We start from the raw sequence: 26,929 nt of genomic DNA on the forward strand, positions 1-26,929 counted from the left end.
GGAAAACAGTGTGGAAGTTTCTCAAAAATTAAAAATAGAAATACCATATGATCCAGTAATTCCACTACTGGGTATTTGCCCAAAGAAAATGAAAACATTAACTCAAAAAGATATATGCACCCATATGTTTACTGCAGCAATATTTACAATAGTCAAGATATGGAAGCAATCGAAGTGTCCCTTGATAGATGAATGGATAAAAAAGAAGTGGTATATGTACACAATGGGATATCATACAGCCATAAAAAAGGATGAGATCTTGCCATTTTTAACAGCATGGGTGGACCTAAAGGATATTATGCTAAGTGAAACATGTTAAGACTGAGAAAGACAAAGACCACATGATTTCACTTATATGTGGAATCTAAAAAACAAAACAAATGAATAAACAAAAAGCAGAATCAGACCTATAAACACAGAGAACAAACTGATGGTTGTCAGAGGGAAGGGGAGCAGGAGGATGGACAAAATGGGTGAAGGGGAGTGGAAGATACAGGCTTCCAGTTATAGAATGAATAAGTCATGAGAATAAAAGGTACAGCACAGGGAATACAGTTAATGGTACTGTAATTGCATTGTATGGCGCCAGATGGTGGCTACACTTGTGGTGAGCGTAGTGTAATGTGTAGAGATGTTGAATCACTTTGTTGTACACCTGAAACTTATGTAATGTGTGTCAGCTATCCTCAAATTCTAAGAAAAAGGAAAGAAAAACGAACAATAATCGACTTTAAATCTCTGCTACGCCATAATTTGTCATGTGGTTTGGGGAAAATTACTTAACTTCTGAGTTTTAGTTTCCTCACCTATAAAATGGAACTCATGAAGGCCTAGTTCTCAGGACTGTTGTGAAGATGATCAATTACAGATACTACATGCAAAGCATCCTGCATGGTACCTGGCATGTGGCAGATATTCAGTAAATGTTAGTTCCCTCTCTGTACCCCCTTCCTAAAGATGAACTTCACTGGGAAATAAATCTGTCTGTATAGTACTCTTCAATGGTGAGCATAATAATACTATAACTTCAAAAAGATGAAACCATTTCTCTCACTTTTGGAGAAAAAAATAGTACCTGTCAAATCTTAAATACAGTTACAATAAAGCCTTTATAAGAGAGAATTTTCTAAATCTTAAGTCTTGCTTATCTAACGGGAAAATTAAAATACAGTAGTATCATGTGAAAGATCTGAAGTGGTTTTGTTTTTGTTTTTGTAAAGAACTGTGCTCCATCATGCCAAGAGCTTGATTCATTTGTGTAGATAAATTTTTCACCGGCCTCAAAGTTGTTAAGATTTAGGTGGTATGCTAATGACATCATTTTTCCCATTCACTGGTTTGAGGCCCTTCTGTAACTTGTTCTGTAAAATAGCAAGTCCCCTCCTCACCCCCTTCCATAAAGTCGGAAATTCTAAAATCCAGGAGTTAAATATCACCCAGATTTGCTGCCTGCTGGTGTGGAAAGCAAGTTGCCTTTCAGATGTCTAAGGAGTTGGAAGATCTCAGTGTGCATATCATGTTTAACCCACAGTGACGGGTGATTGGCAGCATAACAGCTGAGCGACAGCCATTTGGCTAGGAGTTCAAACCCCAACACGGAGAACCATAGCAGGATCATGGCTTGATTTGCTGTGGCCATGAAGTCTAAATCACCAAGCACAGAGGTGGAGGCAGAGGTGACAGCTGGTAGCCATTCTCGTCAATAAAGTTGTGACGGTTGAGATGTACAAGCAACCAGAGCCTGCTAATTTCATAGACTTTGAGCCAAGTACTTAGTGTCAAAACCAGCTATGGTCAATGATACAAATGGTTGTGAAGGGTCCCTCGTCAACAGCAGGGCTCTCCCCACCAGACACTTTCGTCCTAGTGGGTTAAAAATGGATCCTGCTTTCCAGGAACAATCAGTTTGAGAAGACTTTATCTTTTAATCTTTTTAGGTCCTGATGATTTTTAAAAAGTCATATTTATTGAGATATAATTTATATACAGTAAAACTCAAAACAGTTTGATGAAATTGGATGAACAGGTAACCCCCTTCACAATCAAGAAAAATAGAATTTCCAGAAAGCTCTCTCATGCCCCTTTTGTTACCATCCTTCCCCCCACCCTTAGCTCCTGGTGACCACTAATGGGTTTCTGTCCCTATAATTATGCCTTTCCCAAAATGTCATAGAAATGGAGTAATATAGCATATAAGCTTTTGCGTCTAGCTTCTTTCATTTAGTATAATACTTTCACGATTCATCAGTGGTGATGCATTTAACAGTAATTTATTCTTTTTCATTGCTGACCAGAATTCCAGAGTATGGATATACCTCAGTTTTGCCAATTACTAGCTAAATGACATTTGTTTCCAGTTCTGGGTGACTATGAATAAAGCTGCTATAAACATCTAGAACTTTATCTTTTTAGGAAAGATTTATGGAAAGTAAATAACTTTGATTTATAGGAAATTAGAACTGCATAAGCTGGAATGATCATAGAGGTGGGAGTTATTTCCTTTTTGATTAACAAACAGAAATACTTTCCTAACATGCTATATTTTTGCATAGCAATTTCTAGTTTATACAAGACAGTTTCACTCACCTTATTTTTGTAATTATCACAGTAACCCTGAGAAGTAGGTTCAGCATCTTACCCCATTTTACAGATGGTGGCTAAGAAAACTCCCTGCAATCCAGACCGCCTAACTCCTGATCTGGTGTCCTTCCCCTAAACATTTTCTGAACATCCTCTCCATGCAGAACACTCTGCTAAATGCTTTTGGGGTGGTCACAAAAGCAACATAAAATTTATTCTTTTCCCCATCGAGAGGGGACAGTCTGATGCTCTACATCATGTCAGCAGGTAAATGTAAATTAAAACAACAATATACTGTTATGCACCTACTAGAAGGGCCAAAATCGGGAACACTGACAACATCAACTGCTGATGAGGATGTGGAACAACAGGTCATTCATTGCTGATGAGAACACAGAATGGTAGCGCTACTTGGAAGACAGTGGGGCAGTTTCTTACAAAACTAAACATACTCTTACCATATGCTCCAGTATTCATGCTCTTTGGGATTTACCCAGAGAAGCTGAAAACTTACGTCCACACAAAAACCTGCACACAGATGTTTGAGGCAGCCTTACTCATAACTGCTCAACTTGGAAGCAACCAGGATGTGCTTCAGTCGGTAAATGGATAAATTAACTGTAGTACATCCAGACAATGGAATATTATTTAGTGTTGAAAAGAAATGAGCTTTCAAGCCACAAAAAGCCATGCAGGAAATATAAATGCATATTACAAGGTGAAAGCCAGTCTGAAAAGACTACGTACTGAATGATTCCAACTATGTGACATTCTGGGAAAAGCAAAACTGTGGAGGCCGTACAAAGATCAGTGATTGCCACGGGTGTGGGAGGGGTTAATAGAGCCCAGAGGATTTTTTACAGCAGTGTAATTACTGTATGATGCCAGGATGATGCATATATGTCATTATCGTGTATCCAAACCCATATCATGGACGACATTGAGAGTGAACCATAATGTAAACTATGGATTTTGGGTAATTAAGAAGTGCAAGTGTAGGTCCATCAGTTGTAGCAAATGTACCGCTCTGGTGGGTGGTGTTGATAGTGTATGCCTATGTGGGAACAGGGAATATATGGGAAATCTCTGTACCTTCCTCTCAGTTTTGCTCAGAATCTAAAACTGCTCTTAAAAATACAATCTTTTAAAAAGGAGTGGGAGAAACTCAGATGGAACCAGGACAGACACATCTGCCCCAGCCTTAAGAGGAGTGCTAAGCTAGAGCCAACTAACACAACCGCAAGAAACAAACAATCTATGAAGCTTCCTCCGGTCATTTTTGGAAGCAGGCGGGGCATATATTATAGGGAGTAAATCCCACCCAAGGCTGCTGGGAATCAGAAGAAAACAGAGTGACAGTCCCTGGGTGCTTGAAGGCAAGGGGAATTCCCCAAACAGCCATGTTCCAGGGCAGACAAGAAACTGATCTCTAGGATAAGGGAAAACCTTCCTCCTTAGTTTCCAAGTTAGAGAAAGCAATTACCAGGCAAGACTTTCTTTGAACTCAGTCAAAGTTTGACCGGGATAATGACTGGAATTAAGCACTGGAAAATCAAAGTGGAAAATGTTCTCGTAGGCCTGGAATTACCAGAATTGTTTCATGTGGAGACCACGGTTTCTGATGTGGCTGTTGAAAAAAAAAAATCTGTCAGTGAGATTCTATGCTTTAAAAAAAGCATTTTACTTTCTCAGTGCTGCTTTTGGTGGTATTTGCCTGTCAGACCTCCCACAAGTTGGCCTCTTTATGTTCTGATAAGATGGCTACCGACCAGCTGTCATTCCAGCCAGAAACGACACGGGTTCCTGGTGCAATTGGCCAGCAGCAGTTAGGAGGGGAAGGTTGGGCTTTTGTGCCTCATCTGTATGCACCATCTCTGCCAGATACAGTAGGCACTGTTTGCCAGGTCCATTATGAGGGCAGGAAAACTTACCCAGCCTAGATCCCCAACCAAGAAATCTACCTAGACAGTGTCCCTGCTGGAAACCGTGCCTCTGGGTCTGTTCTCTGGGTGGGTCATCAAATGCCAGTTCAGGCCAGAGCGGCCTCCTGTGAGGCTGATCTGTGAGACTTTAGAGGCCCAGGCATGTGAAAGAAATAAAGTCTGAATTTTTACTTCCACTTATAAAGGAAAAAATGAGAGTAGAGGTTAATGATTTTTTAAATGTTTACATAAACGGGGCTGTACCATGTAATATTTAGGAATTCAGACTTTAGGGCAAAACTGCTTGGATTTGAACCCTGGCTCTGCCACTCTCCAGCCATGTGTAACTCTTGGGCAAGTCATTTAACCACTCTGGGCCTCAGTTTCCTTAACTGTAAAATGGGGGTAAAAGTGGCCTCTACCTTTTAGAGTTACCATGAAGATTAATGAGTTAATTTTTTTTTAAGGGCTTAGAACACTGCATGGAACATAAAAATCCTTACATTTGTGTTTGTTAAATGAAAATAATGGACATTTCCCTAACTCCTATTCTTAATACTCCCTACCCCCCAGCCAAATCAAGCTGAATACATGTACCTAATCTTTTCCTTCTATTTCTTATTTCTTAACATCTGTCAGCTTTACCTCTTCATGTTAGTTTCCTAGGGCTACCATAACAAATTACCCCAAACTTTGTAGCATAAAACAACAGAAACTTATTCTCTTACAGTTCAGGAGGCTGGAAGTCCAAAATCAGCGAGGTTGGTTTCTACTGGAGGCTCCGAGGGAGAATTCTTTCCATACCTTTCTCCTAGCTTTTGGTAGTTCCTGACAATGTCATTCCTTGGCTTATAGACCCATTATTCCACTCTTAGCTTTCATTATCACATGCTTTCTCCCTGTGTCTATGTCTTCACATGGCCTTTTATAAGGACACTAATCATTGGACTTAAGACCCACCTTAATCCAGTATGACCTCATCTTAAACTAATTACATCTACAAAGACCTTATTTCCAAGTAAGGCCACATTCTGAAGTTCTAGATAGACAGGAATATTGAGGGGACTCTAATCTACCCACCTCACCCTCTTAAAAGTTTTAGGGTGTCTAACATCTGTTACCTCATTTTATTCTTACCCTCTGTATTAGAATGTAAGCTCCATGAGAGTAGGGACTGTATCTCTTTAAGTGTACTCTGAGGCAGCCAGCGTTGCTTAACATGAGTTTGCTGGGCCAACTCAAGGGCATGGAGAGACATGGTGCCATCAGGCTGGGTGTGGGAAGGTGATGTTTGAGGTAAGAGAGTCACTCAGAAGGAGAAAGAGGGACGGGATGGAAAAAAAAAAAAATCCCATCCAAGAAAATAAAAAAGGAGGAAGGTCAGAGATCCCAAATGGTATATGGTATATCTGGAAGTACTGCCAGCAAATTTGAAACAACCAGAGTCAGAAGGAAGGTGCAGGATGAGACAGAACAAGGTTTACATTGCAGGTCAGAGGAAAAGGAGATGGCACTGCCTCAGGGCAAAGCCTGAAGCATATCTCCTCTGTGGGGAGGAGGGGCCCTGCTACCAGTGTGGTTTCTTCTACAGCCAAGGAATCCAACTGAAAAGAACCAGCCCTCTTCAGATACCTGAAGGTGTCTGAGGTGGTGGAACATCTGAGGTGGTGGAACATCTTCAACCCATCATGCCCTCGAGTGTCATGGAGAATGGAAGAAGACATGTGATAGCCAAGATAGACCCTTCAGTATTTTTCCACTCAAGTCGTGAGCTGTTTTGGTAGCGAAGTACTTAGGTATTTATCAACATGAGCTAAGCTGACTGGACAATGAAAAGCTGCAATTGTGGTAGTCCTCAACCTAGTGGAATGTGTAGTCTCTCTTTTCCATGACAGCATTATTGGTTGTCGATCCCCAACTGTCAGTGAACAGGACTACAAGATGAAAGGAAAGGACAGACATGCGTAAGGGGCGGAGATGTGGAGGAAGGGAGGGGACCTTGTCCCTCCTTTTACTTCCCTGGTGGTACAACTGAAAAGGAAATAGGAAAACCATCCAGTTGTCCAACCGGAAACCCTGTCCTGGTACACTTAAGACCTCTATTTGTTACCCAGCTCCCTATTTGACTAATGCAATCATTGAGACAGAGGTTATCCGAATTATCAAGTCACCAAGCTGGTAGGGAGTTCAGTCAGGACAGTTACCAGTTCCCCTGTTTTCTACAATTAGCCCCTTTCAACCACACTGTATTAAATCATAAAAATAAATATCGAATCTGTTGGTGAGATTTATTACTTTGGAGTCTCAAACCATAAGACAAGTGTGGGTTTCCCTAGCCACATTGTGGGACCCACTTGGATAATTCATCCAGATGTGGGAGTATAAGCTTGATAAGTTCCTCCTTTGTTTCATTCCACAGGGCACCCTTCAGACCAAAGCAGAGATCTGCAGCCCACTGTCGCCGGGGATAGCGAGGAAAGTGCCCAGGATCAAGACTACAGTGAGCCTGGTGACCACACAGGTGGGGTCATTAGAGGTTTGGGATGGGTGTCCTATATTCAGGGACGTTCCAGAGAAGGTTCCAGAGATGGAAATGACCACCTGATATGGACCCTCTGTTTTCCTGTAGGAGACAGCTGTTTAAATTCAGGGGCAGCCTTGCAGAGGATCCTGATCAGTGATTTCACAGAAGGAAAGAGTAGACAGAGATAAGCTCAGCTTCTTGGCAGCCGCCCCCTCTGCCTACTGATCTGTTTACTGGGGAAACCGGTCTAGTTGTGGCTCTCCTTACCGATTGCGTCTCCTCAACTCCTCCTCTTGGAGTGGATGCTGACATATTTCTGTCTGATCTACCTTGGGACTTACGAAAGTTCAGCTTCTCAAGAAGGTCTTTCTATGACCCTGATATTGGTACATCGATCTCAAACTGATGGAGAACATTTATGGTGGGGAGGAAGGCCATGGACAAGAAATTAAAAAAGAAATTGATTATCTGGTCTAAGCCACCCTCCATTAGTTAACATCATCATAAAATGAGAACATTAGACAGACTAAATAAGTGGTTTTAAACATTTAAAAAATATTAGAATCTTTCCTTTTTGCAGTTTGAAGTTTCTGGACTTCTGCTAGAAGAAGCTGTGATTTTTAAAAATACGGCCTTTCATGCTAATGCCAGCATTTTCTGAAATGTGAAGATGAGGTGCCCTGGATTTCACAGTAGAGTTTGCAGTTTATCTGCTGGGCCCAGCAAAGAATTTCTGGGCACTTCCCACTCCTTTGGAATCTGCCACTCAGCCTCTGTTTCAAGGAAATACCGAACTCGGACTTTACCTTGGAGCAGGGAAGTTAGGGAGTAGGAGAGAAGGAAAAGAGGGGGAGCCCAGGGAGCAGCAGTGTTTCCTGAATTTGAGGAGACTGTTTGAGGGGGTGGAGACAGGATGCCTACCTGTTACTGACTCATGGCCTAGACCCTTTCTCCTTAGCGGAAGTCATAAATAGAAGGTCTTCCAGTGTAATCACCATGCAGATATGTTTTGTTTGGCCAGACACAGTGTTTTTTTAAAAAACTTTGAACCCAAATGTCTTTGGGTGGGGTGTACATTCTCTGGTTCACCACAGACCCCACCACTTCCCACCCTCTTTGCCTGACAGTGCACACATTTATGTTACCTGGGTGACCCCAAAGATATTTGAGTTTGCACTGCCTGCTCTCTCGTGTTTTTGGCCAGACACCTTTCTGTCTTATTCCAAAATGATCCAGTGGAGAATTGGCTTGACTTTCCTGGGAAATATGAATGGCTCATTGAGCTCAATCTGACTTTGGAAAGATTCGACTCCTTCAGAGAAGTCCCTCCCAGCATTGCATTATTTCGTTGAACCAAAACACTTAGGGATGCTCTTCTGAGGAAAAGAGACCCCTATTTGGAGAAGCCTCTATTGCCCCACTTGCACGCGCCTCAGGTCTGCTATGCAAGCTCATCATTGAATTTTTTCAGCCAAGTCACTGGTCTTATTTCTTTTAACTTGATCTATTCGCTTAGAATGGACCACCCTGTTTTACCTTCCTGGTTTTCTCCATATCTTTGCTTCTCCAATCTCCTTGTTCAGCAATTAATTTCCAAAGAGATGCCAGATGATTCCAGCTGTCACCAGGACATACTTAAAAATATTTCACAATATTGGGTTTTGCTTTGAACTCAGTAGTTTGATGGCCTCCTTCTTATTGAAGTTTATGTTTTTACTCTGACTCAAATCCTTCTCCCTGCTCTTCAGGCAAAGCTGGGGGATGGAGGAACAGACTTCATCTAAGTTTATTAGGAATATGCTGTAAGTTTTCTGTTTGATTTTTATACTTCAAATAACTCTTAAAAATCAATATTTTGATGACTGAAGTGTAAATGAATGAGAAACATGGAATAAGTTCTTCCTTCAATTACATGAACAGAAATTCTGTGGGTTTTTATCGGAAACCCAAGCAAAGTAACTGGGGGCATTTACTAAGTTCAAGTAAAGATGTTGGCGCTTCCTCTCTGGAGGTGGGCATAGCATCTTTCTCCTGAGAGTCCCAAACCAAAAGGGACTTGGTGATCTTTTCTTGCTTTGCTTTCTCCTCTCTGAATTACTGTTAAGCTGCTATTGCTCCTCTTTATTTTGAAGATCTCAGATAGGTGGAGACAACGGCAATCTCAGCTTTCCACATGGGTGATACCATTTGGGCTTTGATCAGTGCCTGGTAGGTTGCTCTCCATTCTGCTGAATTGGGCCAGAGGACAAGGTTAAAGATTAATAACCTTGTTATTCTTAATAAGGAAAGAGAGTTATTTGTGCCCCCGAAGTAGGCTCCCCTTCCTCCTTTTTTAAGTCAATTCTTGCTTTTATGTTGCTTGTCACCGTATTACAAGTGAGCTTAGGCCAAACAGTGTTTTAGAATCTCCAGGAGAGGGCACCTGCCTGATCCTCTCACTGGAGGGGTCAGTCAATCAAGAGATGGCAGGGAAGGGAAGGAAGGGAATCAGGTCATGAAATTCTGGAAGGCTGCAGCTATTTTTCTTGATTTCTTTTTTTTTTTTTCTCTTCTTCTTTCAACATTGTTTCACTGTTTGGTCATAATGTTTTTTTGTGTAATAATAAAAATATAATAATGTTCCACTTAAAATTTTATCTTTATTCTTTTGGTGTTTATAGCAATAATAACAACAACAACAACAGATGGTCTAATCTATCACTGATAGCTCGAAGAATTCCATTTCTTTTACGTAAGAGATATTTATGTTTAAGGAACCAAACTAATAACAGAATCAGAGCTTACTCTTCGCAGAATAGACAACATAAAACCATTGATTTCTATATTCCTTTTTCTGCACTCTTCATCATGCTCTATGTTCAATCATTACAACTTCAACCTTTTACATTTTTTTAAGATTTATTTATTTATTAGAGAGAGAAAGAGCCTGGGAGTGGGTGTGGGGAGGGGTAGAGGGAAAGGAAGAGAGAGTCTTAAGCAGACTTCCTGCTGAGCCCAGAGCTTGACATGGGGCTCCATCTCACGACCCTGAGATCATGATCTGAGCCAAAACCAAGAATCGGACACTTAACCAACCGCACCACCCAGGCGCCCCCAACCTTACACATTTTATGCATCTTGTGCAGTATATCACAATTGCCAAGTTAACAGATTATCTTCACTGTTTATATTTTGGTTTGGATGCTTTTAGATGACCTGAAATAAGGATAGTAAATAGGGACAGTCTCTCCCCATACCAGTTGATTAGTAGTGACTGTGTGAAACTGTAATTCTCAGCCCTGGCCACACGTTAAAATCACCCAGAGAGCTTCTTAAAATTGACGCCAATCCTACCCCAGGTCAGTTTCAGAATCCCTAGGGGCTAGGCTTAGGCATATTTAAAATCTTCCTGGGTGATTTGAATGTATAGCTAGGATTAAGAATCATTGATCTGGAGCAGTGTCTGTCAAACTTCAGCAGGGATCCAGGTCACCTTGAGGGCCTGTTAAAAACAGATGGCCAGCTCCCACCACTGGACATTCTGATTCACTAGGTTTTGGATGGGGCCCAAGAATGTGCATTTCTAACAAGTGTCTAAGTGATGTTGATGCTTCATGTGTTGTCCTCATGAAGTTGTGATCATGTGGCATCTGCACCATGGGGACTTCTGATGTAAAGCATGTTAAGAAGGAACTTGAGGGCCGCCTAGGTAGCTCAGTTGGTTAAGCGTCTGCCTTCAGTTCAGGTCATGATCTGGGGTCCTGGTCCAGCTCTCTGCTCAGCGGGGAGCCTGCTTCTCCCTCTCCTCTGCCTGCTGCTCCCCCTGCTTGTGGGTGCTCTCTCTCTTTCTCTGTCAAATAAATAAATAAAAACTTTAATAAAAAAAGGGGGGGGGGACTTGAAGCTGGAGAGCCTGGGTGGCTCAGTCGGTTGAGCATCCAGCTCAGGATTTCTGCTCAGATCATGATCTCATGGGTTGTGAGGTCAAGCCCCACATCACACCCACCCCCTCCCATGGGAGTCTGTTGGGATCCTCCCTCTCTCTCCCTCTACCTCTCCCCCAACTGGAGTAAGCTCACTCTCTCTCAAATAAATAAATAAATCTTAAAAAAAAAAAAAAAAAAAGAACTTGAACCTGAATTAAGATTTAGTGGAAAAGAGGGGGATGATTGATTAGTTATGACTGGGCAGCCATGGTCACAGGAAAGAAGAATTGTATTTGTTCCTCCCACTCTTGAGAAACTTATCAGTAAACTGCCCTCATTCACAGTGTAGACATGGGTTATCCCGGGAATGATTCCCTAGTTACAGTTTGTCCTACCCACATTGTGACAATCCATTCTACGATGTACATTCTGCATCAGCAGGCAGCCCCACTCTGTCCAGCTGGGACTGGAAGCTGGTCTGCTGTCTAGCCCACTGCCATTCCAACTCCTGCACGCCACCACCATTGCAGTGGACCTCTCCTGGGGGCCTCTAATCTCTGTCCACTATCTCTATCTATTGCTGGAGAAAGGTAGCTTGTTTTCCCATAACTATGAATTATTTTACCCAGTTTGCTGGCTGGGATCACAGAATAAGTCAGTGTTGATGACGTGTCGTAGACAAAGGCTGCATAACACCATTTGGGCAGGGAGAGAGGTGCTGCAGAGTATGGATGGGTGCTAAAACCTAACCCTGCCTCTGAACTTAGCTGTAGATCTCTAAGTTTTTTGTTTGTTTTCTTGTTTGTTTTCTCTCTGTTCTGAGGGGCTCTAATAGATCATAAAAGCAGTCCACAAACAGAATTCAACGGTGGCCATGCAGTGACTTCAAGCAACTCTCCTGCTGACACTGAGAAAAATCGGTGAGTCTTATCCATAGTGTTTCCAGTCTGAAACTCAGGTGTTCTCTGTTCCAATGGACAGTGAAACAGAAGTATTTCTAACAGTGTGTTATATTGGTGAGTTGGAGAAAGTAGAGCCAAAAAGTGTTTTTTATGGATTCTCCCAGGTCAGAGGTCATTACTCTGTGGGCAGAAGGTCTTTATTCTGCAGGGCAGCCTGAACACAACCTGCTTTTTGGATTCTCTTCATGGTAAAACAGGTACTGGGCCTCATTAGGTTAAAGCAGTTTTTCTCAACTGAGGACAGTTTTGCTCCTCTTCTCCCTGGGACATTTGGCAATGTCTGGAGATATTTTTTTTGTCACACCTTTAGGGGGTGGAATTGTGCTCATGGCTTCTAGTGGGTAGAGACCAGGGATACTGCTAAACACCCTACCATGCACAGCACAGCCCCTCACAACCAAGTATTGTCCAGCCCAAAATGTCCCAAGGTGGAAAAACCTTGGGTTTAAGATAAAGCAAAAAGGGAGTATCATTTCCTGTTTACCCACCAGTTTCTAGTTAAGTAAAACTCAAAATAAGTAGAGGGTCACAGCCCAGGGCTACGGTGCATCATCTTCAGTGTGCACAGGAGCTGCTCAGGCCTCCAGAGGACAATGCCCCTGGCTAAATGTAAGCTCAGGTCACTTTAAGTCAGGCCAGCCCAGGCCATCAAGCACTGGAGACTGAAGGAACTCCTAGGCTTCCAGTTCTTCAGGGACATCTCCATAACCTACCTTCTCCCAGAAGAGGTTTTCAGGCCCTGTGATACATGTCACCAGGAAGAGGACACAACTACAGGAAGGAGTGGACCATGGCAAAGGGAAGGTCTAACTAGAATGAAGCTTACCTTTCGTATTTTCCTCTAAATCAGTTATAGGGACTTTTCATTAAAAGTCTTCTCCAGGATTTGGAGAAAGAAGCAGATCGTTAGAAACTTCTTTGCAAAAAGAAGTGGTTTTGATTTGTAATTTTAAAAAATATTTCTTAATTATTTGAGATTTCTTTTTTTTTTTTTTTAAGATTTTATTTATTTATTTGACAGAGATAGAGACAGCCAGCGAGAGAGGGAACACAAGCAGGGGGAGTAGGAGAGGAGGAAGCAGGCTCCTAGTGGAGGTGCCTGATGCGGGGCTCGATCCCATAACGCCAGGATCACGCCCTGAGCCGAAGGCAGACGCTTAACGACTGAGCCACCCAGGCGCCCCTATTTGAGATTTCTTACTAATATTTTTGAGACTTGACAAATTACATTATCAGTACTTCTCTAGTGGTCTCAAATTGTTGTTGGACTGCTTGTTAAGTAGACTGCTTTCCCAGTAGAACAGCTCATTGAAGGGTACTTGAGGAAATATTATAGGCCTATCACCTCATACTAGAATAACAAAGTTTAGAATTTCTGATGCAGCAGGAAGACCCTTGAACTTCGCAGGTGGAAGACTTCAGTTCTGGTCCCAGTGCTGACATTTTCCAGCTGTTTGACCTTGGACAAGTCACTAAACCAGTTTGGTAAATGGCTCTGGCTCCAGCCCAAGCCTGACTCCTCTCAACCTAAGCTGGTGGCTGACTTTACAGAGTATCAGGGCGGTGCTGTGAGCAACTTCAACTTGGCTTCCCTGCATCTCAGAATCTCTCTTTCTCTTCAGCTATTCTTTCTTCCTTTGCTCTTGTCTCAAAAGACTACGGGTCTTTTCCTTGCACAGGCTAACACCTTCATTCGCAGTCCTGTCCTCCAGGCCCTGCCCCCGTCAGTTAGCCCACTCTTGCTTTCACAGCTTTCTCTCTCTGCCGTCTCCTTCCATTTTGCTTATTATACCTTTCTCCATTCTACAAAAAAGGCTACTCTTGGCCCTGGCCTCCCTCTTACTTTTACTATCAGACTTCCTCAGATGGGCATCTGGGTCAGCCGCCTCATTCCCTCACCTACCCTTCCTCCTTGATCCTGAAATCTGACCTCTGCCCTCCCCGTGTCTCTGCAACTGCTCTTGGGAAGTTCAGCTCCCAGTTGCTAGAACCTCACCTTCATCAGACTTTGTAGCGCCCGTTCCATGGGCCATGCTGGCCTCAGGTTGCCCTCTTCCTTGGGTGTTTGCAGACCGGCAGGCTTCAGGCTCTTCCTCTAAGATGCCTTGGTCTCTGTCTTCTCGGGCTCCATCCTCCTCATCCACCCACCATTGAAATGAGGCAGTTCTGCAGGTCCTTGACTGTCTTTCTTCTCTACTCCTCACCTGGTGATATCCTCTCTCACTGGTGTGTTCTGATACCAACTCTCAGCTCAGTGAGCATGGTTCTCAGGTCTCTATTCTGAATCCCTCACTCCCATGCCCAACCCTGCTGTCCGTGTGTTTCTGATTTATACACCAGAGCCTCGGCAGAAAAGTCCCCAGTAAAGTACCTTTTGTGCCTGACCCTCCTACTGTGGTGAATTGCACAAACGCTCTCTGGTGACCTAGCCTTGAAACCTGGCAGTCAGTTTTTCTTTCTGGCAGTCAGTTTTGATCCCTGCCTCTCATGTAACCCCACCTCCAGTCATTTTCTTAGCGTCCTTCCCTGGTTCAGGCCTGCCATTATCTCGTTCTCTCTCTCCTGTTTCTCTTCTTTACAGACCGGCTTTTATTTCTGACACCTGATCAATTGTCCTAAAGCATATTCTGACTTTTCAAAGAACTTTAATGGCTTCCCATTTTAGACCAAAAGAGGTTCAGACGTCTCAGTGTGCCATATCAAGGCTCTTTCTGTCTTGCTGGACTTTGTCTTCCAGACTCACCTCCAGCATGCCCTGATATGCACCCTGTGCGGTCAGACTTACTGTTTTATCAGCGCACCTACCTCTGTTCTCTCTGCTCATGCCTTTCTGTTCAGCAATTAGCTGTCTCATCAAGACACATTGTCATATCCCTTTCCTCCATGAAGACCTCAGTTCTCTTCAACATTCCTTGAACACTTGTAGTCCATTATAACAGAACTACTCAAAATCCTGGCTCACGACGAGGTAATGAACTTCTATCAGAATGTAAAGCAACACACTGCTTTCTTCATCAAGGTTTGCTATGAAAAAAAATATCAGTGCAGCTAACCAGTGTGCTTGGTGATAAATTGATTTACAGTCTGGCACAAGCTCCTTATGACGTTGTGAGCAGTAATGGCTCACAGACAGGGTCCTGGGCCCACACTTTGATTTATCACTCTGTTGTTCTTCACATATTGCCTGGTGTTGTGGTTGACTCTATGCTGACAGGTAGAGTCCTCTCAAAGGTGAGGACTGAGTCTTACTTCTCCCTGTTTCCAATACGTGCAGTAGGTACTCAATAAGTTTATTGAGCTGACTTCCAATGCCCCTCTTAAGGCTCAGATTTTTATGAAAGAAATGTTCTTCCTGCTTAATCTTTGGGTGATGGCAGCAACAATAGGATTGAGAATAATTCATCAGATAGGACATGCCTGCCCCAGGGAGCTAGGGGTCTCATTTTGCCCTCTGTGCTTGATGATCACTTTCAGTGCCCTGTGGATCAACCCAGGGGTCGATAGGAAGGAAGCTGGGGGGGAGGGGGATGCCAGGGGAAGAGATGGGCAGACTAAGAAGAAAGCCAAGTCTTGCCAATGATGATGCTCTTAGCAGTAATTAACAGACCCTCCAACTAATATGTTTAAGAATCCCTCAGGATAGAGGTGTAAACACAAAAGTTCTGGTGCTGGTTCATTTGCTCAGGGATGTCATTAAGGATATGGGTCCTCTTCATCTCTTTGCTACTTTCCACACATCAGTAGTGCCCCCATATGTGGTCACAAGGTGGCTGAAGCAGCGCTAAGCACTACTGCCTCAGATGGCAATGTCCAAAGCAGGAAGGAAGAGATGGATGGGAAGGTGGCTCTCTTCAGGAGTCTCTGTCTGTTTCCCAGAAGTCTCTAGGACACCCCTTGCATCTCACTGGCCAGCGATTGCCAATTTGCAGAGGTGGCTCTGCCAGGGAGCTGCAAGGAAAGCTGGGAACGTGAGCATGGGCATTTGCAGCTTCGTAGGAGAGAACGCCAGAAGAGTCCTGAAGGGGTAGTGATGGGAGCAGATAGGTACCAGGGAAAGATAAAGGGAAGGCAAAATCAGAGGGAAGAGTTCATAAGGAAGACCCAAACATGGCAAGAAATATTGCTGAGAATAAAAACAATGTAATCATTCAGATTGACTCAACATTTGTTGTGAATCCAGGTCTTTTCCACAATGATCTCACATGATTCTCGTTCTGGCCTTTTGGGTGGTATTACTGACTCCACGTTACTGATAAGTAAACCAAACCAGGGAAGGCTAAGATAAGAAGGTCCCACATGCTGGTCTAGAGACCAGTGCTGAGTTGGACGTATCAGATTTACCTACTCCTGCCCTAATCAGCTAACTGGGAGGGTCACCCAGTGTCACACCGAGAATAGATGGCAGGTCTGGGTTTGAAATCAGAGCTTCTCTCTCCAACAATAAAAACAACTAACATTTGACATTGATTAACAAATTCCTGGGCACTGTACTAAGTGTTCTTCATGTATTACCTTATTTAATCCTTATATAACTACCCGACGAAAGAGGTATACATTTTACAATTTCTGACATTAACATATTACAAGTAATTCACTTTCTGGTGGCGGTGTCTGGAGAAGACATGCAGAAATGGCATCTCCACGGGGAAGGAAAAGAAGGAAAAACAGGTCATCAGCCTTGGACCTTGGGTAGCTAAAGGAGAAAATGTGTGTTGTGTCTGCCACATCTTTGCATCCTTCAGTGACACTTCTGTCCATGTCACCGATCTTTCTGGCAAGGAAACCATCTGCCGTGTGACTGGTGAGATGAAGGTGAAGGCTGACCCAGATGAGTCCTCTACCTGTGCTGCCATTTAGCTGCCAGAATATAGCCCAGAGGGGCAAGTTGCTGGGCATCACTGCGTTCCACATCAAACTCTAGGTCACAGGAGGAAATAGAACCAAGACCCCTAGACCAGGGTCCCAGTCAGCCCTCCGAGCCCTTGCCTGCTCAGGCATGAAGATCAGGTGGATTGAGGATGTCACCCTCACCCCACATCTCCGACAGCACCTGCAGGAAGGGGGTTGCCGTGGTTGCTATGAACAGGATTCCTCAAATTATTGTTTTCTGTTAATAAGTTGCCTTTGTGGAAGCTTAAAAAAAAAGATATTATAGGGGCGCCTGGGTGGCACAGCGGTTAAGCGTCTGCCTTCGGCTCAGGGCGTGATCCCGGCATTATGGGAACGAGCCCCACATCAGGCTCTTCCGCTATGAGCCTGCTTCTTCCTCTCCCACTCCCTCTGCTTGTGTTCCCTCTCTCGCTGGCTGTCTCTATCTCTGTCGAATAAATAAATTTTAAAAATCTTTAAAAAAAAAAAGGTATTATAAGTGATTTGCCAATGTGGCTTAGTAAAGTGACAGAGTCAGGGTTTGGATGCAGGCCTTCTGACTCCAGAGCTGACACTTTTGAGATACTGTTACATTTCTGTTGCCAGTCTAGGTTCCAGGCTCCAAATGCTTAGCCCATGGCTTTTTTCTGCTCTGTGTTCTTTATAACTGTCATTGTAACAAATCTTAAATCACAGCCAGCTAAGAAATAAACTCTGATTGGCATAAAACTGTCATCCTGTGACTGGTGGAAAAATTCCAGCCCCAAAGTCTTGGGATAAAGCCTCGTGGAGAAGATGCTCCCATCTGTATATCATGGGGGTGGAAGCAAACTTGGCTAAGGAGAAGGCAACTCCAGGTTGAAAGTAGAAATCAGTGGTTGGGGTGGCACTCCTCTGCTCCACATCCTCCGCGAGCCTGTAACTATGTACAGTGAATGACAGAAAGGAAATAGTCTTTCATGTCGTGGGGCTTTGTTCCCATGATGGTAATCCTCTATTTTAATGCTGATAAATACAATAGTGAGGATTATGCTCCTTAATTTAATTTGGCCTGCATATGGCAAAGCTCTCGCAAGGCTTTTATTTGACATTCTTTAGCACAGCCAGCCTGTTGTATAAAAAGAAGGCCCTACAAGGGAGGCAGGAGATTGATAATGCTGGTGCACATGTTTTCACCCGGCAGCTTGTAACACACCTCCGGAGAAGCTGCTTCGTGTGGGCCACCTGAGTGAGGATTCAGACTCAGAGTGATGGGATCTTCATGATTCAGGCAGCTTGAGGAGAGCTGGCACCTCACGAGAGGGGAAAACGAGCACATATTTCTCCCGTGTGTCATCCTTGCAGCTCTGGGGCTTGGAGCCAGTTGGGCTGACCTCAGAATCGATGAGCCAGAGAAACAGCCTCCCAGTCAGGGCCGACTGTGGGCCAGATTTTCATGTGGGCTGTGAAAGTATGGATTGCCACATATCTTGACAAACACTCTGCATGGGGGGGTCATTGCAGAAATATGTGGCACCATGAAGAAGATGAAACAAAACAAAACTTTTCTTATGTATCAGGAGGACCTTTCCTTTCCCACCCTTCAGTACCCATGCTCAGTTTTCCTTCCACTTCCATTTCACGCCCACAGGGGGCTAGTGCCCTCCAGCAAGCTTTCTACTGCTGTGGCCAAGTCAATGCACCAAGGCATTAGAGGACCTTATATGGACCCCGAAGGAAGTAGGCAGCAGGTGTGGGAACAGTGGTGGAGGTGGTGGCCTTCTTTGATGAAGCGCTGATGATGTGAAAGACACTCTGTGTGTTATCTCATTTTTTTGGAAAGCAGATGGGCCTTGGTGACAGTCCCGGGTTAAACTATAAGTCTTTGGGCAGGTTCCTTCATCTTTCTGAACTTCAGGATGCTGGGCTGCAAAACAGTAGTGAGTGTGAGGATAAGAGATGATCTGTGCAAGGGAACTAGTGTAGTTCTGGATGCATAATAAATGCTATGGGATGATGACCAGCTGCTGTTGCTTGTGGTGATAGAAGTGGTAGCAATAGTGGTAATAGTAGTAGTTAAAAGGTTACTGTAGGGGGGCGCCTGGGTGGCACAGCGGTTAAGCGTCTCCCTTCGGCTCAGGGCGTGAGCCCGCCGTTCTGGGATCGAGCCCCACATCAGGCTCCTCCGCTATGAGCCTGCTTCTTCCTCTCCCACTCCCCCTGCTTGTGTTCCCTCTCTCGCTGGCTGTCTCTATCTCTGTCGAATAAATGAATAAAATCTTTAAAAAAAAAAAAAAAAAAAAGGTTACTGTAGGGGCACCTGGGTGGCTCTGTTGGTTATGCATCTGCCTTCCGCTCAGGTCAACATCTCAGGGTCCTGGGATCGAGCCCTGTGTTGGGCACCCTGGTCACCAGGGAATCTGTTTCTCTCTCTCCCTCTGCCACTCCCCCTGCTTGTGCTCTCTCAGTCTCTCTCTCAAATAAATAAATAAAATCTTTTTAAAAACTTAAAAAAAATTTTTTTATTTAAAAAAAATTAAAAAAATAAAAGGTCACTGTAAAGCTAACCTGATATGAAGGGTCAAAACCCCTCTGGCTTTGCTCTAGGGCTTTAGACTAAACTAAGCATTGAGGATTCCAGCACTTTAGAAACGTTGAACAATGCTCACTCTCTGCTTTAACTTGAGAGCCAAATTTTATTTTCTTGTGTTCCTGGAGATTATCTCAGGGATAAATCTGAGGTTGACTTTGGGCCCAACTCACCCTTGCCAGTATGGCCAGGATTCCACTGGCACACCCTCAAATGATAACTTTCAGAGCTCACTCGATTATTAGGGCCTTCTTAGAGTTTCTTGATTTTTAAAATATTAATTGGTCACATTTATTTTCAAAACCTTTTTGAAGCCAGAAACCTTATCACCAGCTGAAAGGAACTGCAGGAAAAAAATCTGTTTTGAGTTATATTTTTCCTTGTGGATTTGCCTATGGCTGTACATAAATATTTATCTGAACTATTTCAACAAACCTTAAATCATCAGTGATCCTTATGCAAAGGAGCCTTTTAGAAGGATTGTGGATGTCAAGAATGTCAGCAGTCCAAGTTCTCTTCATAGGACCAGATTCCAGAGACTGGAGGCCTCTTTTAAAATATTTGGAGCTGTTTGGTGGTTTTCAATATGTCTTTTGTTTTCCTGTTTCTGTATATCTGTTCATGCTATTCCTTCCGAATAGAATTTCCTTGCCAGTTCTTTCTTTACCTGTTTATATTTTACCCATTCTTCAAGGTATCACACATGTGGCACCTCCTGCAGGGCCTTGAAGCAGACTAGAGCTCGGAGAAGAATATCCCAGGCGGGAGAAAGAGTGAGCCATGGTCCAGAGGCAGGGTGTTCAGGGGGCGCTCTGGGAAGGTGAGGTGTCCAGTGGGATGACGGCTGAGGGGGGAGGGGTGGGAGTGGCGGGATGCAGAGAGTACTATAACAGGCAAATAGGCAGATGGGAGCCAAGACGTAGGAGGCTTAAAAGATGCACGAAATATTTTGGACCATATTCTGTAAGCTGAAAGATGTACACGTACAGTTTGGGTAGAATATGGTCTGCAGACATATTTTGTTTGGCCTGCACAATGTTTTTGAAATTCTTAATTAGTTTCCAACATATAAAAACAGATTCCATGGAATAATTCGGATTTCTGATGGCTTTTGAAAAATTGGAGTATCTAACAGCAGTCTGTTGGAACCGTGTAGAAGCTGTCTTTCAGTGCTACCTTCTCATGGCCTACTTAATTCATGGCCTGGCCCCACCAGCCTCTGAGTCTGATTCCTGTCCAGTGTGTGCAGAGGCACCATGCAGGCAGAGGAAGTGGTTTAGGCTACAGACCCTGGAGCCAGATTGCTTCTGTCTGGGCTCAGGTCGGTGTCCAGCTAGCTCTGACCTTGGGCAAGTTAAAGCATATGTCTAATAATGGCACCTTCCTCCTATGGCTGTTGTGAGAATAAACTATAGGGAATGTTTAGAAGACTACCTAGCATGTAGTAAATGCACAAAAACGTTAACTGTTATTACTGTATTCTACATGAGATAATAAACTCCAGGGTTGAAACTGTCACTCACTTCTGAATGATTCAGCTAAATCTGGATCTAGAATCATGGGCCATCATAAGCATAAAGGTAATTGAGGAATGGATGAATGAATATGTGCTCTTTCAATTTTTATTTCTGTCAAATCCAAAGGTAAATTTAATTTGTTTGACCTCAAGAAATGCTTCTTATTTATGTTGAGTTTGACTTGAACATAATAATTGATTTTTAATAAATTAGTAATCTGGCTTTCTCAGAAACCTAGCAGAGCTAACAAAATAAGTAAGGGAAATGTTAACATTGTCTCATTTTTCTATGATGAATCTAACTGCCTAATTCAAAAATAAGACCCAGATACTTAATTATGTGTTTTCTTTATGAAGCTCAATTATTGGCAGGTAGCTGTCTGTGGTTAATATCTTAATTTAGGATTGGTTCAGGGGCAGCTAGGTGGCTCAGTCAGTTAAGTGTCTGCCTTCAGCTCGGGTCACCATCCCAGGGTCCTGGGATTGAGCCCTGTGTCAGGCTCCCTGCTCAGCGGGAGCCTGCTTCTCCCTCTCCCCCTCCCCCGCACCCGCTCATGCCGTCTCTCGCTGTCTCTCTCTTTCTCAAATAAATAATTCAATGGTCTTAAAAAACAATTTAGTGTTAGTTTCTAGGAACCAGATGTAGTGAACTTAAGCGGAAATAATGTTAGAACACATTTTTTACTTGGGTTCTCTGACCACTCCCACACACACACACACACACGAGATCCACACTTCAAGGCAATGTTTTGTGCCCGGTGTCTCAGACAAACATGAAGCATCTTCAGAAATGATTTGGACAGCTTGGCATGAAAACCAGTTTCTGGTATGTTTGACATAGCTTATGTATCGCTGAAGTTACGGCACCACCCCATCAAGGCCTTTAATGTGATCACCTGAGGACATGAACACATTTGCCATTAGCACATGATGCTGTCAGCCAGTGATGGCATGAGCTCTGCAGAGCCGACCTGCAAAGTTGGATACACTTTCTCTCTGGAAAACTTGAACATTTACAGAGAACTTTGGTCCAGTGACATTTCATTTTATTTGGATAAGTATCATCTAAAACTGAACGATGTGCTCAAGATTCTAAAAAGTTACTCCTTAACTTTGTACTTTAAATGTCAACTCCCCTTTCTTTAAAAAGAAATCAACTTTTTAGAATGATGATGCCTCTCCATTTTCTAAAGAAATCTCCATCTTTCTTTACCTCTCTCCCTTTCCTTCTTTCTTTCCTTCTCTCTCTCTCTCTTTCAATGTCTCTATCTCTCTCCTTATATAGTTGATACCTACACCTCTAAAGTTCTGGTTTCTCATCTAAAGGACAATTTCAAGTAATGACAAAATCTGGGAAGTTCTTACCATTTTATTATCCCTTGTTTATAACCTACATATTACCCATTTTGTGAGTGTAGGAGAAAAGAAAACCTGCTCAAGTTGAAAATATTGCATGAAACAAAATTTGTGTAAACATGAATTCTGCATAAAAGTGTTTTATCATCAACACTTAAGGAAATCTAGATTATAATCCTGAGGTTAGAGGAGGATTAACTTTGTATATTTCCACAACCTTATTAACTTGATTTCCTTTTTTTCTCTGGGTTAAAATGAAAAAATATTAGTGTTTCTGCTCCAACTGTGTTTTGTGAATTCAGTGGCAGTTGGCTTCTACCTGTAAGGCACAAATACTCCAGCACATTTCCCATTAGCATTGCCCCAGTCACTTTAAACTAAGAAGGAACCTAAGCCAGTATTTGCCACGGAAGCTGTTGACAGTAGTAATGCCACACTTTTTCTGTGTGTATCTCAGTGACTTCTCAGACTTGTCTCCTTGATAAGTAGACAAAACAGGAGGAGGGTTGAATTTTTTTCGTTTCATCTGAATGGTGTAGGTCAGGAAGACAGGAATAGAGAGCTTTGGTGAAACAGGGCTCTAGCGACCGCTGTGATTGGGAAATTAGATAATAAACAGACCCTGTTACCAAGATTCTAATGGCCTAAAATCAACACAGTCTGGAGACACAGGCAGGAATGGCCTTCCTTGCTCTGGCCCAGACCTTCCCCGGAGAGCTCTTTGTGTCAACAGGAACAGCCAGCGCTCCTGGCTGGCTCCCAGCGCTCAGAGTGGGGCTATCATTTTTGTTTGCTTTGCAAATATCTTAATGGGAAGTGGTTCAACACCACCTATGGGTTAATCTGAGGGGTTCTGCTTGGCAGCTGTTAGCTCTGAGAACCACATGGCTGCTCTCGGGTGGAGGGAGTCAGGCTGATGGTTAACTACCCAGCGCCAGGTTGAGGCATCTCCTTTGCTTATTGGATTTACTGACTGGCAGGAAGCACCTTGTTGTCTTTTATTTTTAGTTTGTTCCCCCTGGGAGTGTAAGGGTGTTATTCTCAGATCCAATTGTGCTTTTCCCTCTCAGGCAGGGCAGTTGTCTCCACTGGTTTCACTCGCGTGCCACATACTTTTTTCACCTAAGTGCGTTCTCATAGGATCTACAATTTGATATTAAACGTGGTGGTGTGGTGGTGGCGGAGGGGGTGGTATTGTTGCAGGAAGAAGGATCTGGTATGTGAGCCTGCCAGGAGGGCAGTTTTACAGCCCTGTCTTCACCTGGGATCTAAAGACTTGAATAGACACCAGCTTTCTTAAGAATCCCTGCCCTGCTGTTCCCTTAGTTTTATCCTCTCTTCCTGAGTTTGGCTTTCACTTGTCTTGACCCATGGGAATGCTTGCCTGGGTGACTTGGCCAACTCATGTTTTTCTGGATCTGTGTCAGGTGACATTGGCACAAATGAACTCTTTCTTTATGCTTTCTTCACTGGATTGCAGGCAGGGTTGAACTGTTGCCACAGTGCAGGTTAGGGAAGTTCCTAGACTGATGACAGACTTGTAGACAGTTTCCAAGTGCTCCATTTGTAAAAATGCAGAGAGTTCAGATGACTTTATAAATCCTGGAATGAATGTCCAGCTACCCTCAGTGACAGTGCAGACTTGCTTCTTTTTTTTTTTTTTTTAAGATTTTATTCATTTGAGAGAGAACGAGACAGAGAGAGCACAAGCAGGGGGAGAGGCTGAGGCAGAAGGAGTAGATTCCCCACTGAACTGGGAGCCCGACACGGTACTTGATTCCAGGACCCTGAGATCGCAACCTGAGCCTAAGGCAGATGCTCAACCGACTGAGCCACCAGGTGCCCCTGCAGACTTGCTTCTAAGACCATTTCCTTTCCCAAAGATCTCCACACTTCTTTGTAGGGCTGCCTGGCACTTGAAAGCAGGGGCTTTCTACATCCACTAGATCTGCTGCTACTAAAGGGAAGACCTTGATGAACTTATTTTCTCCATTTCCTCATCTTTATTTATTTTTTCAATTATTTGAGAGAAAGAGAGAGCACAAGCAGGGGAAGCAGCAGAGAGAGAGGGAGAAGCAGGCTCCCGCTGAGCAGGGAGCCTGATATGCGGGGCTTCATCCCAGGACCCTGAGACCATGACCCGAGCTGAAGGCAGATGCTTAACTCACTGAACCACCCAGGCGCCCCATCCATTTCCTCATCTTTAAGTGGAAGACAAAATGGCACAATGTTTACCTCACCAGGTTGAGAAAGTTCGATGAGATAACATATAAAGTACACAGCATCTCACCTGACACATAAAAAGCACTCACAAATAGTGGAGGGAGTTATTTTCGCTCTATCTGAAGCACTCACCTTTCTCTGTGTGATTTTTAGTGTTCTACATTCTCTTCTGAGGCATTCATTTTGAAGCCTGTGACTCTTAACTCTTTAAAGTTGAGCCACGGATGCCTGGGTGGCTCAGTTGGTTAAGCCTCTGACTCTTGGTTTCGGCTCAGGTCACGATCTCAGAGTTATGAGATCAAGCCCTGTGTCTGGTTCCTGCTGGGCCTGGAGCATGGTTAAGATTGTCTTTCTGATCCTCCCCACCCCTCTCTCCCCGTCTCTAAAAAAATAAAAATAAATAAATAAATAAATAAATAAATAAAGCCAATGCCGAATTAAGGACAATTTCAGTATCAAAGTAAATAATGATAATAAAAGCATATAATCTACTGAATAAAATAAGAATCCATTAATCTACATTGATAGAAAAAAATAAGGGAGGGAGTATAAAAGGGGGGAAGGAGTGTAAGAAGTGGGGAGGGAGAGAGGGATGGAGGGAGGAAAAGGAGGATGAAGAAAGGAAGTAATGGGGTGAGCTTTTTTTTTTAAAATAAAATGTGAAATAATAAATGTAAAAGGAATGATGAAAACAGAAAATCATTGTTTGGCAACTACCAAAATAATCACTGTTTCAGACAAAAATCATCAGTGGATGCTAAACTATTAGGTGAAAGTTTAAGCTTTTTACGTAGTCACAGAGTAAATCTCCATGAGGTACTTAGTAATTACAAAAGGGCAGTGGGGCGATCTGGCAGACAGCACTTTAACCAAGTGATGAAAGTTAGCATCACCAATAATTGGACAAATTGACAGCATGTGCCTCTGGATAGGATGCACTGAGAAGAACACAACATCCCTTCTGTGGATTTCCTGCCAAATGTGCATACCCTGAATCTAATCATGAAGAAACAGCAGACAAACCAAACAGACAGACCTCTTCCAAAATTACTGACCTGTAGGCTTCAAAATGAAAGGCAAAGGATGACTGAGGAAATGTTCCAGATGAAAGGAGACTAGAGAAACATGACAACTGAATGCAGTGTATGGTCCAGAATTTTCCTTTTCTGTAGAATAAGACATTGTTGGGACAGTTGGCAAAATCTGAACACTTGATATATTGGATGATAGTATGTATTAATGTTGATTTCCTGATTTTGGTTATTGTACTATGGTCATATGAGAGAGTGCCATTGCTTTTGAGAAGCACACACGGAAGTATTTAGGGAAAAAGGAGCATCAGGTGCAACTGACTCTGAAATGGTTCAGAAAAATATTATAAGTATTGTTTTTGCGTATATGGATATCGGTATACATGTACCAAGAGAAAGAGAGCGTGGAGAGAGAGGATAAAGCAAATGTGTACTTTGCTACTATTTGGAGAATCTGCTCAGGACTATGCAGAATCCCTTCTGTTACTCTTTCATCTTTACTATAAATATGAAATTAAGTCAAAATAAAAAGTTAAAATTAAAAAATCAAGTCAGTGCTATTTCCCTCCTTTTGGCTGGGCACTTCATAGCCCCTTTCTCTTTAGATCCCACTCCCTCTCAATCCAGACCTAAATATGTATTTCACATCAGCATTGCCCTGCATGCTGTCTGTCCTTGAGCTTCCTCCACTGTGACACTGTTAATTACACAGTCTTGTTTAGGCTTTTTCACCTAATTTTTTAAAAATTCCCAGAGCTGTTCCTCCCTACCCTCATGCCCCCTTCCTCATCTGTCTTCGGGCCTCATCATTTAAGGCCGTGCTCATCATGCACTTTCTTTCAGGATTTCTTGCTTTTCTTTCTCCGAACCAAGCCTTGCTTCCAGAATTCAAAGAGGAAAATTGGGTTAAATACTCTCTTTTGAGGGTGTACTGGTGACAAGAGCATCATCCAAAGGATGTGAATGTTAGACTCGTCTCTTCCTCTGACTTGACTTGGACAAGTCACATCGGCCTTTCAGGCCTCAGTTTTCCCACGTACAGCATGAAAAAAAGTGTGAAGTTTCCTTTGTCTCCACAAGTCTGTGCCCTGGCCTAATTCCGTCTTTAAAGTACTAGAACTGTAACTCAAAAGTAACTCAACCCACAAGTCACCTTGTGACCCCGCCCAAAGGAGAGACAGATGTTACAGAAAGGAAGCCACCCCAGACACCTGTCATTGTCCTTCTCCCGTCTGTCAAGCCTGAAGTTTCTTGGTTCGGGGACTTGTCTCTCAGAAGTACAGAATTACAAAGACTAATATAACACCTTGCTAAGTGTGTGTTTCTAAATTCTTAATTCTTATATCTCTTAATTCTTTTTAAATGCTATTGTCTTACATTTACATTTCATTCTGCCTAAAAGCACAATTGGAATCCTTTTGTCCCAGTTTGGCAAGATTTTTTTTTTTTAATAATGATTTTTTATTATATTA

At 43.1% G+C, this 26,929-nt stretch overlaps 1 protein-coding gene across 2 annotated transcripts in view; it reads left to right on the forward strand.

Moving 5' to 3' along the window:
• Positions 1 to 26,929, forward strand: part of MYO3B (myosin IIIB) — a 367,772-nt gene that overhangs the window by 248,123 nt on the left and 92,720 nt on the right. For both annotated transcript variants that reach the window (XM_044380159.3, XM_057318508.1), the window contains 2 exons: positions 6,922 to 7,038; positions 11,755 to 11,851. In XM_044380159.3, the coding sequence (XP_044236094.3) occupies positions 6,922 to 7,038; positions 11,755 to 11,851 (214 nt within the window). The remainder of the gene's footprint in view (positions 1 to 6,921; positions 7,039 to 11,754; positions 11,852 to 26,929) is intronic.

Source organism: Ursus arctos, unplaced genomic scaffold (assembly GCF_023065955.2).
Source record: "Ursus arctos isolate Adak ecotype North America unplaced genomic scaffold, UrsArc2.0 scaffold_1, whole genome shotgun sequence".
Lineage (NCBI taxonomy): Eukaryota > Metazoa > Chordata > Mammalia > Carnivora > Ursidae > Ursus > Ursus arctos.